Below are 20,473 nucleotides of genomic sequence, written 5' to 3' on the forward strand. Positions count from 1 at the left end.
CATCACCTTTCCTTCAGGTATGATCATTAATCTCCTACGACCCCAGCCTTAAGTTTAGTCACGACAATATAATTTCCAAAAGCATTAGAATGCTTCTGGAATGTATACGCAATATCGCCCTCTCTGAACGTAAAGAAATGTCTAGAATTATGATCTAACACCGTTTGCTCCAATTTTGAAAGCAACCAATGACAAGCTTTTTTTCCCCATACAAACTGATCTCGAATAATACCTACCCCTCTCAAAAATACGTAACTCAAAAAAGGTTCCCCCTTCCTCCACCACCACTTGAAAAAACTTAGCTTCAATTGAAAATTTGTGAAAACTCCCCATCAAAGCGCAACATCAGAACAAGAAGAAAATCTATGGTTGATCCAAGGTAGCCGGGCCTCGTTTATGGCTAATTCTAGGTAGCCAAGCCTAGGGAGAGATTTTATTCTTAGGTGAAACTCTACTAATCTGAAGATTTTAGTCTTCCAAACATAAACAAATACTCTCACTATGTGAAATGAAATTGTTACTGCTTCATTAGACTTTCTCACTCTAAATCACCCTGTAAGAATGCTTAATCTCACAATGAGTTCATTACGATGCATATTGATAAATTACCAATTGTCTCAAAAACAAAACTGTAAAAGAAATAATGAATTTAATCACTTAATTATTATTCTAATACTCCCAAACGCATGCAATTTTTTAACTTTTTAAATACGAGGTAAAGTAGAGACATGGTTCGAACTTAGGACAATGTGCTACAATATCATGATAATTTATTGATTGCCCTAAAAGCTTAGGGGGGTGTTTGGTAGAGTAACCAAAACAAGAGTTTTCAATGTTTAAACAACATTACGCGTATTTTCACACACTTTTTCACCCACGTGTATTTCTAAAAAAATACAAACAATGTTACTAGAACAACATTACCAAAAACCCCCTTAATATATTAAGAAACAATAAATTTAATCACTTAAACATTATTCCAACATATACAAAAGTAAAAGAAATTATAATTTCTGAGAAAACGGAAGATACAGTTCAAATCCATTTATTCCTGTCACAATAGTTCTCTTGATGATTAGTTTCAAAACATTAATATACATTCGGCTACTCAGCCATATCCACTATCCAGAAGACATTTATTTCGTTCCACATACACAGACTAGTTTCAAAACATTAATTTACATTCGGCTACCCAGCCATACCGAGAAGACATTTATTTCGTTCCACACAGACTTCAAGGCATTTCAAATGGATAAACCAATAAGATAATTGGGAGGACTTACTGAATGATACCTTATGGTATCAGCACAACGGATCCAGTAGTCTTCCTACTTTCAAGGTCTACATGTGCCTGAGCCGCCTGAGACAAAGGGTAGGTATGATTTACTCGAACTCGCAAGACACCAGATTCAACATTAGCAAATACCTCCCCAGCAGTTGCCAGTAGCTCATCCCGAGTTGCAGTGTATTGCATGAGGGAAGGCCTGGTCAAGAACAGGGATTTCGCAGCAAGAGCTGACAATGGAAGTGGATCTGGTGTACCTGATGACTGACCAAAATTCACCATATACCCACGAGGCTTTAAGCATGCCAATGATCCCTGGATATATTAACTTCCGAATAAGAAACTTCTTACCAGCACATAACAAACAAATCAGAACAGCTAACCAAAGCTATGACGTACCAGCTTCAGTAGATTCAAGTTAAGGTTTGGGAACATTAAATTTGAGCTTGATTATTTACTGATTATTAGTATTCGAGCTTGGTTTTATTATGTGGAATGGCAGAACTTGATTCAGTGATTACCTTACATGTTTCATAATCTTTCAAACCTTACTTGAAATAGAAATATCTGAGTTTGACATGTCTAGCTTAGAATTGAGAAATGCCAAGGTAACATTGGGGGAGAGCTGGCTGTAAACAGTATGACTTTATTTATTTTTTTTTTTTTTTTATGATGCGTTGATACTCCAAGCCCTTAATAAAATTAAGTTTAAAAGTAATGTTGTATTAGTGTAAGAGTAAGGGTAAATTGGTCATAATGTATTTATTCACAAAACTATAAATAATGTCTATTAGGGCTAATGATATTTATTAATCCTAAGAATAATTTACCAAAAAATGGGTTACATGGTATTAGAGCCATGCAAACTGTGGAACCGCTGTCACCGTTAATCAACCAGTGTCGACAACCAAGACATCACTGCAACCACTGTACCATTGTGACTATCACTGCATTTGACCTCTGCTGTGAGCACAATTGATCCTTGTCACAACCATGACCGTAATCAACCTCAACAACCGAATTTTACCATTGCGATCATAGTTCAGCACAACTCCCAATTGCAACCACCCACAGTCAATTTCTGTTGATGGTGATAATTCCTTAGACCTGATTTCGACATTCTCAACACCAAGATAGTTGGTTCATTTAAACCATGACCGGTTAAATTTGTCACCCTGAGAAGATGTCATCTGCTGGTACAAACTCAGTATGCTGTCAATAAGACATCATCAATGATTCACTCCACTGCAACCAAGGGTTGAGTCTCGGTGAGTAATCCAACCCATATCACTTTCTTAATATGTTTCTCATTTCTTTTATCTCAGCTGTGTTATTGGAAAGTTCTTTGTGCTGTTAATCGACTAAATTTATTTAGGTCTCTTTAATCTCTTTAATTAATGAATCTGTTTTCTCTGGTTATGAAATTGTGAGTTTTTTTTTTTTTTTTTTTGGGTTGGTTAAATTTCTTGTAGTTGGGTTACATGTTCAGTGGTTGTGATGGAATCAAAGAAAGAATTGGACTCTGGTTTGCTTTTTCCCCTGAACTGTTTTCAACGACCTCAATTAAATTAAGTAATAATAATTATGCTCAGCAGGCAAAGTCAATAAAAGTATTTTTATTTGGTAAAAAAATATTCCATTACTTGGTTGGACTTCAAAACCAATTAGATGAACACATGGTTGTAGCTTATGGAAAAGTATTCAGACTGGTTGGGACAGATTCCTGCAATATGTGTGTTTCGAAGTAGGGGGACGGTGAACAAGTGAGACTTTGGCAGGACAAGTGATGTGGGAATTTTTTTTTTCTGAATCCAGATGTAAATGCTTGCATAGTAGCTAGAGATGCTACTGTTCATTCAGCTTTGGTTGATGGGAGGGGCAGAGCTGGAATGTGAGATTTCACAGAGGTTTTAATGATTTGGAGTTGGAGCAAGTGCATTCTATCCTAGATCTTTTATCCACCAATTCCCCTAGGGGGTGTGATAAAATGAGAAGGGAACTAAATGGGAGTAATAGAGTTGTTTGCTCTTTTTATGGGGCCATTCAAGGTACACAAGTCACATCCTTCCCTTGGAATAGTATCTGGTATGTTAAGGCTCCTAAGCAGGTATCCTTCTCTGTATGGATGGTAGCTTGGGGAAAAATCCTTGTGATAATCTCATAAAGTGATTTTCTCTAGTGGGTTGGTGTTGTATGTGTTGGTGTAGCAGGGAGACAGTTGATCAATTATTGAATCACTGTGATGTAGCATATGTCTTGTGGAGCTGCATCTTTGGAGCTTTCAGGATCAATGGGTGCTACCTAAAAGAATAGTGGACATCCTGTTTGGGTGGAAGAATTGGTTTGGGAAGCACTCATCGGATATTTGGAACATTGCTCCGTTATGTTTAATGTGGATTTTATGGAATGAACAAAATAGCCGCACTTTTGATGATTAGAACTTTGATTGATCTTGTGTGTGCGGTCTTTCAAGTGGCAAATCTCTTTTATCTTTTAGGCGAACTCCTCCTATGGAGCAGTTGTCAAGCTGTATCTTTTCTACCATCAATGATTAAGCAAGAATTATGGAGACCTTTTTATAGACTTTTTTATTTTATTTTATTCTTCATTGATTTCAATTTTTAGTTATAAATGTCTAAATTAGATGAACATGTAAAGACAAAATTATAGGTAAAGTTAAAAGCGCCTAATATGAATATATATAGACAATATTTTTGTTTTGATTTTCCAATGATTTATTTTTAGATAAAACATCAAAATTAAAGTAGATGAATATGTAAAGTTAAAACTGCCTAAAGAGGAATATGTAAAGCCAATATATTTATATATTTAATACTGTCAAAAAAATTAAAGGAAAAAATGAATAAGAAAAAGAATAATGATATAGTTAATGACGTGGCAGATAAGGTGGCACAACAAGAGCTTAGCAACAATAAATGTTACCCATTGGCTTTTAAATATATATTTATTAGAGACTTCGATTCTATTAGTTTAGTGGGGGAGCGTGTATAAAATTTTGGCTAAGGTGTTAGCAAATTTCCTAAAAAGGGTTTTGCATCAGTTGATCTCAAAATCTCATAATGGCTTTATAGGTGGTAGACAGATTGGGTTATATGCAAGATAGATATTGAAAAAGCTTATAATCATGTGAATTGGGAGGCACTTCTAGATCTGTTAAGAAGGATGGGCTATGGAGAGAGATGGTGTAGGTGGATTCGCACTTGTATCTCGACAATTCAGTTTTCTGTTTTGGTAAATGGGTCTCCCGTTGGTTTTTTTGGAAGTTTGAGGGGATTGAGCCAAGGAGATCCATTATCTCCTATGTTGTTTTTGATCATGATGGAAGTCTTTAGTAGGATTCTGAAGAGAGTGGAGGGGCTGGTCTAATTAGAGGCTTTAAGGCTAATGGTAGGCGGGGTGATGGAGTTTGTGTTTCAAATCTTTTGTTTGCAAATGATACGAACTTGTTTTGTTATGCTGTTGTGGAGAAAATTCTTCATGTAAGGATGTTGCTTCTATGCTTTGAAGTTGTCACTGGCTTGAAGGTTAATGTTTGCATGAGCGAAATGGTCCCAATTGGGGTGGTAGATAATGTGCATGTTTTAGCAGGGCTTTTGGGGTGTAGGGTTGGGAATCTACCCATGTCTTATCTTGGCATGCCTGTAGGGGCCTCTCATAAGTCTTCTTCGTTTTGGAATCCTATATTGGAGAAATTTGAGAGAAGATTGGCAAGATGGAAGAAACTGTATTTGTCCAAGCGTGGTAGGCTAATTGTATTTGTCCAAGCGTGGTAGGCTAACTTTAATTAAGAGTACATTATCAAGTCTTCCTACTTACTTCCTATCACTTTTTAACATTCCGACTAGTGTGGCAAATAAGATTGAAAAACTACAAAGGGATTTTCTTTGGGAAGGAATGGGGAGCGAATCTAAATGACATTTGGTAGGATGGGATAAAGTGTGCGTTCCTATGTCCAATGGTGGTTTAGGGATAAGGAAGCTGACTACGTTTAATAAAGCTCTATTAGGAAAATAGCTATGGCATTTTGGGGTTGAGAAGAGTCGTCTTTGGAGGAGGGTGATAACTATGAAGTTTGGGGAAGAGTGGGGAGGTGGACTTTTAAGTTGGGCAGGGGTGTTCATGGTTGCAATTTGTGGAGAGATTTGTATGGGATGTGGTTGGGAGGATTTTAGTCAAAATACTTGGTTTGAGATTAAGGTGGGGAATAGAGTGAGATTCTGGCATGATTGTTGGTGTTGGGTTCAACCTCTTCGAGTGACATTTCCAGTTTTGTATGAGATAGCCATGAATAAAGAGACTTTTGTTGCATTATCCTTGACTAGAAAGCAGGAAGGGGGAAGGTGGACTTGGGATGTGAGATTTGCCCGAGATTTGAATGATTAGGAGGTGGGTTCTATGGTGGATTTTCTTCATTTTTTGGAGAACAATACCCCTTTAATTGATAATGGGGACTGATTGAGATGGACTTTGAAGAAGAATGGGAACTTTGACATTCGCTTGCACTAAAATGCTCTACAAGACTCCTCCTCTATCGCTTTTCCTTGCAAAGGTATTTGGGGAGTGAAGGCACCTAGGTGAGTTTCTTTTTTTGTTTAGACTATGGCTTGGAATAAGATACTCACTAGTGATAATATGAGGAGTAGGGGGTTTGATTTTGTTGATTGGTGTTGCAAGTGTCACTGTTGTGGGGAGATTGTGAAATTTGTTGATTCATTGTGAGAAGGTACAACAGTTATGGTGCTTCGTCTTTTGATCTTTTGGGGTGTCCTAGGTCTTACCAAGAACATTGCTTGATCTTCTTTTTGGTTAGAGGAATTGGCGAGGGAAACACTGCTCAGACATTTGGAATTAGTACCACTGTGTTTGATGTGGTGCATATGGAGGGAGCGTAATCGCCGTATGTTTAAGGATGTGGATAGTTCTGGAGATCAGTTGCTTGCTTCTTTCAATGGTTTTTGGTTTTTTTTTTTTTGATAAGTAATAAGAATTTTATTAATCAAACTGAAAAATAGAAGAAAGCAAGTACAAGGTGTTCATGATGGTGAACACAAAGAAATGCTACAAACAAACAAACAGCAACAAACAAACAAACAGCACCAAACAACAAAAATAAACTTAATGAGCAATACTAAGAGACGAAATAAACTCCAAGATAGTGGAACAATCTGAGAAGCCCCAACATCTAGCCCAATCAAATAAAGTCTTTTGGCATAGCGCTTGTAACTGAACCAAGGATTTCTCGGTATCCTCAAAAGAGCGCCGATTTCTTTCCGTCCAAACAATCCACATCAAACAGCCAGGAACCATATTCCAAATGTCTGAATTAAATTTTCCCAGCCAAAAACTCCAACAATACACCAAACTTTCCACAGAACCTGGCATGACCCATTGCGTCCCAAAGATTTGAAACATATAAACCCACAAAGAGTGAGCTATAGGACAGTGGAGGAGAAGATGATCCACCGTTTCCTCATTCCGATGACACATACAACACCAATTCACCAAAATGTGACCCCTAAGCATAAGATTATCCAATGTAAGGATCTGCCCATGAACCGCTGTCCACACAAAAAAAGCGACCCTCTTAGGAATTTTAGCTTTCCAAACACCCTTCCACGGAAAAATGGATACAACTGCACCCCTAATGGTATTATAATAGGACCTGGTATCAAATTTGCCATTCCCTTTGAGACACCAATGAGAAGTGTCACTCCCACCTCCCCTAGGGATCCGAGGTTGAATGCACTCAAGGAAAGAGTAGGCATCCTCTAATTCCCTTTCATGAAAATCCCTATGAAATCTCAAATTCCAAATTCTAACATTACCATCCTCCTGGTAGCATACTACATCCGAGATGCAAGCTTCTTTATCATTAGAACACACATACAACTGAGGATAGAGCCTTTTTAGTGAGTAATCTCCAACCCATTTATCATGCCAGAAAAGAATACGAGTGCCATCACCCACCACTAATTGTTCTCAGGCTTAGATACTCACATCTTGTGACTCCATCCCTTTGTTCATTATCTCTCTTCTTTTTTGTTTTTTTTTTTTTTTTTTTTTTTTCCCTTCTTCTTTATGTACTTTTTGACTACTTTGTGCTTTTCCAGCATATTGTAGCGTCTTAAATATATTTTTTCTTACCTATCAAAAAATATATATATATATATACATATTTATTTATTTGTAATTCTTTTAGGTTACTCCGTGCTCATTCTTATGTGCACTGAATAGTCTATTCACATAATAAATATCATTACTTACAAAAAATAAAAAATAAAGAAAGAAAGAAAAAGAAATCTCAAATCTTGGCCTAAGAACTTTTAAGTGAGGTTTTTAATCATCTTCGTCAGGTCTCATTATTTGATTCCAGCACAAATATCATAACTTAATCTTTTGATCAATATACCAAGCTAGTACAGCTGAAGGCATATGAAACCAGAAGTTGTGGTAATAGAGGCTGTGGAGGTCATGATCAATGGGGAGGCCAAAGTAAAGGCAGCACCTTTATAAATGTACTCATTGTGGAGATGAGAATCACAATGAAGATTTTTTTTAGGACCTTTATAGCAAACCTAAAGCTCATCAGTCAGTTTTCAGATAAAGTAAAATACTTCATAGCCTCTTACACCACTTCAGCAACCAAACTTTCTCTATTCCTGAGAGAGAGCATCGTTGTCTTGTATCTCTACAACCTCATTCCGCTGCATCTTCTTCCACTACCACTCTCACTCAGATAGGGGTCATTGACTTAGGTGCCAATAATCACATGATGGGTGGTAACTCAGGTTTTCTTTCCAACTTCACCACTCTAATCATTCCTGCCATGTCACTTGGGCAAATGGCTTAACCACACACATTTTTGGTTTGGGCATTGCTAATCTTAGCCCCACTCTTTTGTTATCTCATCTTATATGTCCCTAAATTTCCTTTATCTCCTGCCTATTAGTAAGATAACCAAAACTCCTAACTATGCTACAATACTTTTGCCCTCTTCCTGTGTCTTTCAAGATCTCAAGACTGGAAGGAATATGTGTGGTGGGTGTGAAAATTCGGTTGAATTTATTACCTAGACAATGGTGACTTTTGTTGTTTTGAAGATCTTAAGACCATTTTTCTACAAAGAATAGAACTGGGAGATTTTTTTTTTTTTTTTTTTTTTTTGGATAGGTAATAAGACTTTTGTTTTATTATTTTTATAAGAATATCATGCCATCATGGTATTTAATTTAGATAATTACATTTTTTATACACAATAAACAGGTAGAGAAAAAAAAATTAATATAATAAATATGATGTGTTCATCTCTACTATCTATGTGGTGATATTATCCTTTTCCTATAAAAGAATAGGGGAAAAAAATTAAACTAGTAAAAAGTTACCTATTATGTAATAAGGGTATAACAATAAATTTATACAAATTATCTTTTCTATCCACTCCTTTTTCTTTTCAACCAAATAATATATATATATATATATATATCTTTACACTTTTCCATCCTTCCTATTTCGTCTATTTATTTAAAAAAAAAAAAAAAGAATAAAACAAAAAAACTGTCCATCCTAGATTTCTATCCTCTCAACCATACAACCCTAAAAATGAATACTCTACCAAGCAATGGGTTTGCAAAGTTCAATGGTAAAGCAACCTAAATCAAGTTGCAACCTTGGCTACAAATATGAGATGACACAAGGAGCTTACTATGAAAATCATATATAAATATATCTTAAATGCATCATTTGGTGGCACCAATTCAGAAGATGAAGTTATCTCAGTTAAATATCCAAAATTTCTCCAGAAATGAAGGGAGAGGGAGAAGAAAAAAATGAAGCTAATACCTGGAAGGTATCTTTTCCTACAGCATCATAGACAACATCAACCCCATTGCCTGATGTTATCTCATTGACACGAGCAACAAAATTCTCTTCCTTATAGATTATAACATGGTGGCATCCATCATCCTTGGCTTGAACCGCCTTCTCCTTTGTTGAGACAGTTCCAATGACGGTGGCACCTAGGGCGTTAGCCCACTGGCTTAATAGAGAACCAACTCCACCAGCTGCTGCATGAACAAGGATTGCGTGTCCAGGTTCAACCTACACAAGACAATTATTCATATCTAGTAGTTGATGTAAATAAGAATGTTTAACAGGCAGGGAAAGAGAGCCAATTTTAGCACAATGCCAGGTTTGAAGCGTTCTATTTGTGCAAAATAGGAGAATAGGGGACAAATGCATAGAAATATACTTATATTAACAGTTTTTCAAACCAATAAAAACAGACCTTTTCAGATTTATCATGGTATTGCTGCCAATCCAAATTATTTACACACTACAACAATTCATTAAAAAAAAAATTTAAAGGGACACAACCCATGTACATGGGATGTATTTTTTTTTTATAAGTAAGAAAGATATATATAAAAGCTACCTCATGAAAACACAAGGCAGAACAGAGAATACAGAGAAGGACACAAAGATCAATGTATATGAGAGATATGCCAAAATTTATCAACCAAAACCACAAAGATCAATAAATTCAAGTAAATTCAAAAAAGAAAAATGTAAAGTAGCAGCTGTTCAATCATATAGTGACTACAGAAACAAAAACTTCAAATCCAAAATTGATTTTCACATAAAGATAAATAAACTCAAGTAAATTTGGAAAAGGAAAATGTAAAGTGGCAATCATCCAATCATATACTGATCACAGAGACAAAAGCTTCAAATCCAAAATTGTTTTTTCACACCTCTCGAAGCTTTAAACATTTCTTTCTCTCCATATACACCACATAAGATGTAGGAATCGCATTCTATATGTTTACATTATGATGGTGACCAAATCTACCCCACCAGCAAGCCAACAATTCAATAGCAGATCTTGGCATGATCCACTAAATCTTAAATAATGAAAAGACCACAGCCCACAATTCTCTAGCAACATTACAACAGAGTTAGTGATCTACAAAGTCCCCACTCTTCTTGCGCATACAACACCAATCTACCGCTATTATTTGGCACTTTCTTTTTATGATTAGTAAATAAGTATTTTATTGAAAAGAGACTATTTCATGTACATGGTTGAACACTAAGAAGTCTAAAAAATTACAGCAGTTAATGTATGGATAAAGATTCTAAAAATCAGCAATGGAGCTGATGCAGTAAAACCCCACGCCCAAGATCAATCAAACAATGATCTAGCAAACAATTCTATCAATTGTGACATGAAATTTCCATATCCTCAAATGTACGACAATTACATTCCTGTCACAAAGTTTACATCAAACATAACGGGACAATGTTCCAAATATCCAATTAATGCTTGCCTACCCTATTACGCCAACCAAACAAAAGGTAAATGGCCTTTTTACGATAGCAACACTGAAACCCCAAAAGATCAAAAGACGACACTCCACAAATCAAACGCAACACTTCAGTGTAGTCAAACCCACAACAACGGCAAACACAACACCACCCTACTAGCATGTTCATTCCTTAATGCATCCTAAAAGGAAAAACCCCGTTCTTTTTCAGTCTCCATCTCAATCTATCACTACACTCATGAAGAGGGCAATTAGAATGAAGAAGGTTGAAGAAGGTGGCGACCATCATCCTATCTTCCAAGAATGGATCAACTAAAGAATCTTTATCTAAAAACCATAAAAGTAAGGAAAGACCAACCTCAACGGTTGCTCACCACACCACCATCATGCTAGAACTCAACACGGCTACCCTCACCTACCTCAAAGTGTATATACTGTGAGAACCGTCTCACCCCGGTCTAATATTCCCTAAGCCACTAATGCATATCTATCTTGAGCAATCCCATACAACTCAAGGAAATTCTCCTTTAAAGGAGGTCCCCCACACCAAGAATCATGCCAAAGCTTAGTAGAAGATTCACCCCCCCCCCCACCTTAAAGCAAACAAAGCAATGAAAAGTATTTCACCATTTCCTTATACACTATTGGAAAGGGTGAGATAATTCCGGATTGGAACACCAACCCCCCCCCCCCCAACATGCTGCCATATTTTGTGTCAATAACCCTTCTCCATAAAGCATCTCTCTCCAAAGCATAATACCACAACCATTTCCCCAACAACTCCTGATTAAAGTGCACCAAATTTCGAATACCTAACCCGCCCATTTTGAAGTGGTTCATACACATTCCTCCAACTCACTAGATAATACTTAAACTCATCTCCCATCCCTCCCCATTAAAAACCTCTTCATAACTTAAAAATCTCTTTGTAACTTTTCAATATGTCTAGCCACACTCACAGGGATAGTAAACAAAGACAAATAGTAGGTGGGTAGGCTAGATGACGTGCTCTTAATCAACATAATACACCCCCTCTTAGACAAATACACCTTTTTCCATCCAGCCGCCTTTCCAATTTATCCAACACACTATTCCACACAGTTTTCACTTTAAAAGTGGAACCTAAAGGAAGACCCAAATAATTCATTGGTAATTGGGAAACATTGCTTCTCAAAATACCTGCCAAAGCTTCTATATTCAGTACATCACGAACAAAGACTAGTTCAAATTTCCCCAAATTGATCTTCAATCTAGAAATAATCTGAAACCACACAAAAATAGCCTTCAAGTACCAAATTTGCTCCAGCTCCACTCTCACAAAAAATCAATGTATGGCCGGCAAAAAGAAGATGTGAAATTACTACCTGAACATTGGGACTACCACCCACAAACAAAACCTATTATATAATTTTCTCCCCCCGCCCTCTCCAACATCCGACTAAGTGCCTCCATAACAATGATAAACAACATAGCGGATAAAGGGTCTCCCCGTTTCAACCCCTGTGTACTATGAAAAAAATACCTGTCTTTATTGAACAATATTGCCAAACTCTAAGGTATTCCACTTTTTCAAATCAAGCTTCAGGGCTTTCAACGTGTTTGCCAGAACAAAACTAGGAGATCCATAAATAGGAATCCCACCAGATAGACCAAGAATGTATTGACCCCTTGTGATAAATTAACCAATTAATTAGCTAAATGAATTAATTAAGTTAATTAACATGCAATATGCGTGGTAGCACAAACAAATCACCAACTAAATTAATATGCAGTAGAAAATAAAGTTGACACAGTGATTTGTTTACGAATAGGGAAAACCTCCAAGGCAAAAACCCCACTGGGTGATTTTAAGGTCACCACTCCCGAAAATCCACTAATATCACAACAAGCGGTTACAAGTAAGGTAATTCTAGTACCTTATACCAACCTACAGTTAAACCCTTACCCCAATACTCAATTAGACTTGTTCTGTAATAAAAATCTCTCATTTTAATGCACGGCTCCTAGTACGTGACTAACCAATCAATATGCGAATCCCAATACACAACTTACACACCAACTTGAGAAAGATGTTAGCTGCAAAGTTCTTCAATTCATCCGCACGATGAAGATCACAAAGCTCCTTGGTTACAAAACCCTACAGCGTACAAACGCAGCAACTTCTTGAAGAGAAAGATGAACTAGGGCAAAAAGTTTCCGGTCACAATATGTTTGTGTAAAACCTTTGCATCAACTTGTACTCACTTGCATCAGCTATAACGGCTCTTAAAATAATCCTTATATATGTTTAGAGTTGGGAGAAAAGAAAGTCCAAATATGAATACACAGATTGGATGAAAATCAGAACTGAAAATTTGATTTTCATAAATCTTGATAGATAGGATATCTATCAAGCAGTTGTCGGGCATCAGGCTAAAACTGCCTTTTAAACCTCGATAGATGCTATCTGTCGAGCTAGCTGTCAAGCTTTAAAATCCAGCATTTCTTCACTTGATTCTTGGACAAATTTGCATGGCTTTAACACTTGGACTTGAACTCTTGTTCCTTAAAGCATTAAACACATCCTAACTCTACCCAATTACAAGTAAAGTGCGTTTTATTAAAGGATTAGCCAATTTTATATTGACATATGTTCCTAACATGATTCACATATGTTCTAACACCACCAACCTTTCACATTTTCTACAAAGCCAGCTGCCTCTTTTCACATATTTTCAAGTCTAAACCCCATTTCACAGCATCAAACTCCAATAAAATAAGGCGTTGATCCAACAAAAGCCTTGGTAGATATGCCTAATCATAGAAAAATGCTCCTCTAAAAGTGGAGTGATCAAAAACCTGTCTATAAAATCAAGCTATTATGCTTCAATGGAGACAGTAATTTTTTTTTTTTTATATAAGTGACAAATGGTTATTAATAAAAAAAATACCTAGGTACGCCGGAGGTGTAGTCGAGCAACAGTACATCAATCTTTCAAATTACAATGCTCAAACATATCCAATAAATTAGAACAGGGAATAAAGTTAAAAGCAATACTCCAATCCAGTAAAGAGTGAAGAAGGAGAGATTTAATCTCAAGTATAGACCATTCACTTCCCTCAAAGCATCTCGCATTCCATTCTCGCCAAAGACATTGCATGACACAGTGCTAAATAAAAAGTTCTCTTGGAATTTTTCTAATGGTCAAGTGCTAAGTCCAACCAACCCTAGGTGCCGACTCCTAGGTTTGTTCTCTCTCACTTTGCGTTGACTCCAAAAGCCTAGGTGTAGACTCTTAGGTTATCTATATTTGGTTTTGTCCTACGTCAGCTTAAAAATTTTATTAACCATCTACTGCCAAAAAGTTTCTTTCTCCATGGCATAATGCAAGTGGCTGCTCTCAAGACTCAAAACCTACACACGTGCTCAGCTACTCAAGACTTAAATAAAAGTCAACTTTGAACATGATTTTTTTATAGTGTCACTAGATACCCTATTTGATGAGAAGTATAAAATTGCACCAGAATTTTTTTTGGTAGTTACCAAATTCACCTGATTTTAAAAATAACTCCTAACAATCAAACTAGCTAAGGTTTTTTTAGGAATCACTCCTAGGATTTGTATGTTTCACACACTCATGTAACCAGCTATAAATAAATTTTAAAAATCCAGAAATTTTAATATCTCATAAGACAGCCACATATGCTTTTCTAGTGAAATTGCTAGAAACTTGTTGACAAAAAGTTTTGAAATACCCCTAAATTTAAACAAAAGAATACCTTTAAAAATCAACATTAACTAAGCAGCAACTAAGAAAATAAATTTAAGACCCAACTAAAACAACTCCCAACAATCAAACTAGCTAGATAGATCACGAGTAGCATCCTAGCATCATTGAAAACTCAAATTAAAATCTATGCTTTAGAATTTGGATTCCCATGTCTCTTGTAGGCCTTTCCAAAGTGTCTTCTTCTGTTACCATTGAATCTCTTCCCTTAAATAGGTGGAGGGTGAAGTCACAGGTTTAATTCCTTATGGATGCATAAGTTGTATTTACCAAGAAACAATGATTATATATATATATATATATATCCTTTTTATCAATATATCTTATTACTTATCAAAAAAAAAAAAATGATTATATATATATATATGAGTGATGTGTGTGTGTGGAAAAAAAAAGGATAACTAACACTTTTTTTGGTAGCAAAAATAACTCATTCAAATAACTTAACAGATATGGGCTTCAGCATCGGGGCTTATCAAAATAAAGTCAACATTGTAACACAGTTGGCCACAAGCTATAATGATAACTTTGGTGTTTATCATACTTGCACATATGCATTCACATACATATGCAAGCCACACCCTCAACATGGTGAAGATGATCCTTCTTCTAAATATAGATTGGAATTTACAAGCATTAACAGACTGCATATGTATAAATGCACGTGATGCAGAATACATGTTCACAGACAATACCAACTCAATATCTGATGACATTTTATCACAATTTTTATTTATATCAAGGTTTCTAGTCCAAATACTTTAAAGGCTCAATTTAATATAAATTTCAACTTTCTGCAGTATATATTCAGCTGCATCAGTATAGAACCTACCTTGAAGCAACGGCGGAGTAGAAATTGAGCTGTCATACCCTTGAGGATGACGGATGCTGCAACGATAGGATCAATAGAGGAAGGAACAGGCACAACTTTGTTTGCAGGAAGAATCTGCTCTTCAGCATATGCGCCCATTGGACCACCAGCATAAGCTACAAGGTCTCCAACTTGCCTGCCAGTTAGTCCAGGACCCACAGCTGTCACCACCCCAACAGCCTCCATACCTGCATCAGAAATTGGTATTGATAAATTGGTCCCACCTTAGGACCTAACCTCATATAAAATAGGTAAATCCATTCTCGTGCCATTCAAAGAAAAATCTCCGGTGTGTAATATAACTATCCCAAGTTAAAGAAACTAACAAAACTCTCTGAAGCCACATATGCACTATGGTTGTAAAGAAATCACTATTTGAATAATAGCTTAATTGAAGGAAAGTAATTTCATCACAACAAAATAAGTCTTTTGGTCGAGTTAACAATTTAGTTAGCACTTATACATTATTGGCCCACTTCCTGACAGCTACAGCCTGTAGAACTGATGGTTACTAGCACAGTATTGAGCTGGATTGCCTGTGAAAGTCCATAATTCAAGTCTTGGTAACCCCAATTCTGTTAGTTTCATGTGTTGTACACATTTAAGGCACATGATTAGTTTAGTGTTGTTGGAGGCAGAGACATGATTGGAAGTATCTGTATTGACATATTTGTGAGTTCTGCATAAATTTTTGGCCCACATCTTGATAGTTTGAGAAAGAGTGAGTTGATCCAAGTCGAGGGAATAAAAAATAAAAAAGGGTAGAGGAAGGCCAAAAATAATATTAGTAGAAGTAATAAAAAATGACATGTCAATTAAGGTAGTAACAGAGAGCATGACTTCAGATAGAATAGAATGAAGGAAAAGAATTTACATGGTCGACCCATTCTAATATGTCCATGATCCATAGCCAACCCAAACTTTGGGACTAAGGCTTTGTTGAGTTGTAGTTATGGTCAACTTTATATTCAGTCACTCCACAATTCCTGCAAATTAAGGGTACTTTGGTAATTTAGCTGAGTCTAGAATTTTCTATGAGATCTTAAGTATCTTAGATATTATTTTCTTTAGTCCAAGTTAGTATTTTATAAGGTATTAGTTTACTAGTCAAACTAGTAATCCTAATACTTCTAGTACAAGAAAGAGTCTTTATATTTGTGTTCAATGTATTCAAAGGAGATTGAGAGTTGATTAGAAGTATTAGGCAAGTTGGCCTTAGGATTTTTCTTCCTCCCTTTATATTCTTTTTTTTTTTTTTTCTCCTGGTTACTGCTCATGGGCACTGTTTGCAGTACTGTTCACATATTTAAATAATTCAATTTCTTTTTTTCTTTTTTCTTTTTCCTCCTCTTTTCAACCATAAATCCAATCTTTTCTCTCTTGATCCCTCACCCTTCTTCTAAAAAAATTCTAAACCCCAAAATCCACAAATCCTTCTAAAACTTAACCCACCACAACTACACGTCAACAAATTTCTCCAATTTGTCCTACGTCAAAGTATATTAATGAATTCTAAGAATATTGTCATAGCAATAGTGAATCTATCATATCCTATCCTTTCACTCGGAAATCTAACCATATTGAACTCCCTCGCCACACACCAAGCCACCTCCCAAATCTGTTGTGAATCTTTCAACTCCTATCAACTACTTACCCTGTCATCATTAGGGTCATATACTCCAATAAAAACCCAATTGAATTTATCCTTCACATTACTCAATAAACATGACATTGAAAACCTCCCCACACACCCACACCTGGATCAATTTTCTCAACCACCTGTTTGCCCCATATTAAGAGCACCGTACCTGCTGTATTTTTCACTTCAAGTACCATCCAATCTTCAAATGGCTAGCACAAAGACTTCTAACAACACTTGCATACATTTTGACAATTTTGTTTCCTAACCAAAAAACCACATCAAACTTCCATCCATTCAACATGGTTTTTACAACCGCTCATTTCTTAGGATTTACACATTATATTCCAAGAAAACAGGTGTAGCTTCATTAGGAATACATCAACAACCCTTCCTTTACTAGTATTCCCACGTCATCCAGCATCATAATTAACTGTATATACCAAATTTTAAAGATCCTTAGCTCCTCTAGGAGTCGGGTTAGTTACCCGCTGCACACTCCCCCCACTTGCTGACTTCCTCTATCTCTCCTCAATTGTGCCAAATAAAGCCATAAACTGTTCTCCAAAGACTCTATAGAAACTCCTAGGAATTTGCTAAATCCCTTAATACTTCTACATTCTCATCAACCATTGAGTAGCCTTCATACCTCCCATTATTTGATTCAAATAAAAAATTTCTTGCCCACTTGTTGATCAATCAATTCTGGCCAATGACTCACATAGTAGAGGACTGGAGCTCTCCCCCACTATTATTTTCACACACTATCAATGCTCCCCAATCTGGTGAAAGCCAAGGCACCTTCTGGTCCAACAATTGCTCAGACTGTTTAACATATTTTTCCTCCACCATATCCTCCACTGTAACTTCGTAATTGAGCGTATCCTTTCAAGATTGCTTAGAACTTCACACATTGGGGTTAGCATAACATTCCAAACTCCCATCTCTACCTTCTGGTGATCTATTCTGTATTGGCAACAAAACCCCCTTGGCAGCTGAGCCTTAGGTTGCTTTGACTGGCAGTGATCTTGCAGATGTAGCATATCATCGGTCATCAATCAATAGTTACAACGAGGGAGAGGAGATTCAAACTATGGATGTATCCATTAGAAACACCAGAAGATGCCAACCAATTGACACTCTGTATATCACATATTTTATGTTAAACTAACGTGCATCATCAAGAAGGTTCCAGTTAGGGTAAAGTTTAACGACGTCGAATAAGAAATAACAAACATGTGTCATGACAATCAAACATGAGTCATTAATATTAATCATTAACAAGATCTAAAATCCTAAAGCATTGCACGAATTAAAAGCTAATATTATAATAATACTCTTAGAATAAAATAATAATAATAATAATAAAGCAAAAGAGAGAAAAAAAAAAAATGAAAGAAAAGAAATGAAAGCAAACCAGGGGTATAGGGCAATGTGGGGGTCTTATAAACTCCTTTGCGGAAATAAACATCGATAAAATTAAGGCCAACGGCCTTATTTTTGACACGAATCTCGCCTTCCTTTGGTTCTCCTAATTCCACATCTTCCCATTTGAGGACTTCCGGACCACCAAGTTCGTGAACTCTAATAGCTTTGACCATTTTTTTGGGTGCTGCTTCTGCAAGTGCTCTCACTGTTTGCGATGCTCTTCTGGCACGCGTAGGTGTAAATGGTAGTAGGTTTGGATTTTGATGGAAATGGAGATGGGAAATTTTTGGTTTTATAAGTACTGGTAATAGGTGGTGGAACTGGTGGCACTGGCACTGATGAATTCCTGGTCTTAATAGGAATCCCATTTTATTTTATTTTTCTGCTGATCATGACTTGTAATTTTGTCCTTTTTTATATTTTTAGTCCTGAATATGGACGGAATTAGGGCAATGTGACCATCATGGCAAGTTCAATGCTGCATATTTTCAAATTATATATCACTCTTTTTTTTTTTTAATCAAATAAATAAAAAAATTATTTAAATTTGTTGTGTTATGATCTGTGCATAATAAAAAAAGAAGTGTTATGTCATTACAATTACTTTTTTTTGTCCACTTGTAACAACTTATTATTAAAAATTTGTTGTGAATATATATTATCGACAAAGCATTTCTCTGATAAAAATAGTGTTCGAATGTGAAATAGTGAAAGTAATGTTACTCTAATTATAATTATTTGACAAATTGATACATTTTGAAATTGATTGTGTTAAACAAATGTACAAAAATAGAGAGATAGTCAATTTCTTGAACGGTTGTGAGTTTTGTGTCAAAATGACTAGAGATAGTGAGGAAGTAGGAGTCCAAGCTATAATTTGGACAAAAAATATCCCTCTCCATTTTAAAATTGTCTATTGTCTATAAAGTGGTGGGCTGTGCTAGTGGTGTTGGACTGCTTCCTGCGACACTAGGCCCAAGTTTTCTGGATAAGGGAGTTGAGACTGGTCCAGCTGCAACTCAAGTTGGTCTGGCTTGTGCGCAAACTAAACCAGGTTTGCCAAGAACGTGTTTGCGGCAGGCAGAGCTATTTCAGACAAATTGTGGCAGACAAACATAATAAAAATAAATAAAATATCTGGCTACTCAGTGAGAAATGACCAAACAACCCTCAAACACAACTACAACAATAATAATCACTTTTACAGAAGGAAAAGAACAGAATGAAAAAATGAACAAGTATTACTATGTATGGGTTAATCAGAATGTTAGGAAATCAACTAAAATTTGGTCCGCAGGAGCAAAGCCAGAGAGGAAAGAACGTTCCTTCTCAACGCAATTAATTTCTCAGGAAAAGTCCTGCCGTGGAGATTAACTGCCCTAAGAGAAACGGACTTGAATGGTCTATGTATAGAGGCTCCTTGTGGTTTTCACAGAGAGCAGGACTTCGTGAGGGAGAGAAAGAATCAATCTACTGGTGCATGCCTGTCGTTCTAATTCTCACTTTGTTTTCTTTCTGGTTGTTTTCTTTTCTTTCCTTCCCACTCGTTTCTTTTTCTATTTCTTGGTTTCTCTTTTCAAATTCCTATTTCTTAGTCAAGGTTCCCGTTATTGCTCTGTTTCTCTATTCACGGCAAAACCCTCTTTTTATAGTGCCTGCCGTGACCGGATTTTACTATTTTAACCCTTAACCTCCTTTGTCTGGTCTGGGTATACTGGCCGATCATCACTGTTCCGTCTGTGTGCCACCCCCCCATCACCAAACAAATAAGAGTATTTTGTTTGCTTGTCTGTTTGGCATCCTTTCCTGCTACGGTCTGATTTCTTTTTCTCTCCCTATCCCTCATGGCATGCACCTAATGGTTCCAACTCAGCTTGCTTCTTTTGGGTAGTAAGCCATCCCAGCAGGACACTTCCCCGAAAGAGCCTAAGCCGAAACCTCAAAATAGATTTTTTCCCTCTTCCCACCACCAAACCATGCTCTCTGAATCTCCGACCCTCGACCTCACCATGCTCTGTATTGGTTGGGTACAGGCTAGTGGTGTCTGGGCCTTGCGTGTGTCTTCCTTCCATATGTGTCCAAAATCTGTCTGCTGCCCATTCGTCTGCCGTGGTCTGGAGGTTTGCCTGCATAACCTGC

At 36.6% G+C, this 20,473-nt stretch overlaps 1 protein-coding gene across 1 annotated transcript; it reads right to left on the reverse strand.

Annotated features, from left to right (window-relative positions):
* Positions 1-985: 985 nt before the first annotated feature.
* LOC115975084 (quinone oxidoreductase-like) lies at positions 986-18,731 on the reverse strand. Its single transcript, XM_031095729.1, has 4 exons — positions 18,324-18,731; positions 15,229-15,455; positions 9,146-9,403; positions 986-1,600 (listed from the first exon to the last, which is right to left on the reverse strand). The coding sequence occupies exons 1-4, from the start codon at positions 18,700-18,702 to the stop codon at positions 1,295-1,297; spliced, it is 1,170 nt and encodes a 389-aa protein (XP_030951589.1). The 5' UTR covers positions 18,703-18,731; the 3' UTR covers positions 986-1,294.
* Positions 18,732-20,473: the final 1,742 nt, after the last annotated feature.

Source organism: Quercus lobata, chromosome 2 (genome assembly GCF_001633185.2).
Source record: "Quercus lobata isolate SW786 chromosome 2, ValleyOak3.0 Primary Assembly, whole genome shotgun sequence".
Lineage (NCBI taxonomy): Eukaryota > Viridiplantae > Streptophyta > Magnoliopsida > Fagales > Fagaceae > Quercus > Quercus lobata.

What these genes read in the sequence shown, in the direction of transcription:
- LOC115975084 (XM_031095729.1), bottom strand. Translation starts at nt 18,702, where the DNA reads ATGGGATTCCTATTAAGACCAGGAATTCATCAGTGCCAGTGCCACCAG. An exon ending in TACTCCGCCGTTGCTTCAAG is followed by an intron (nt 9,404 to 15,228) that starts GTAGGTTCTATA and finishes TGTCTTGTGTAG; the next exon opens with GTTGAACCTGGACACGCAAT. An exon ending in TAGGAAAAGATACCTTCCAG is followed by an intron (nt 1,601 to 9,145) that starts GTATTAGCTTCA and finishes TAATATATCCAG; the next exon opens with GGATCATTGGCATGCTTAAA.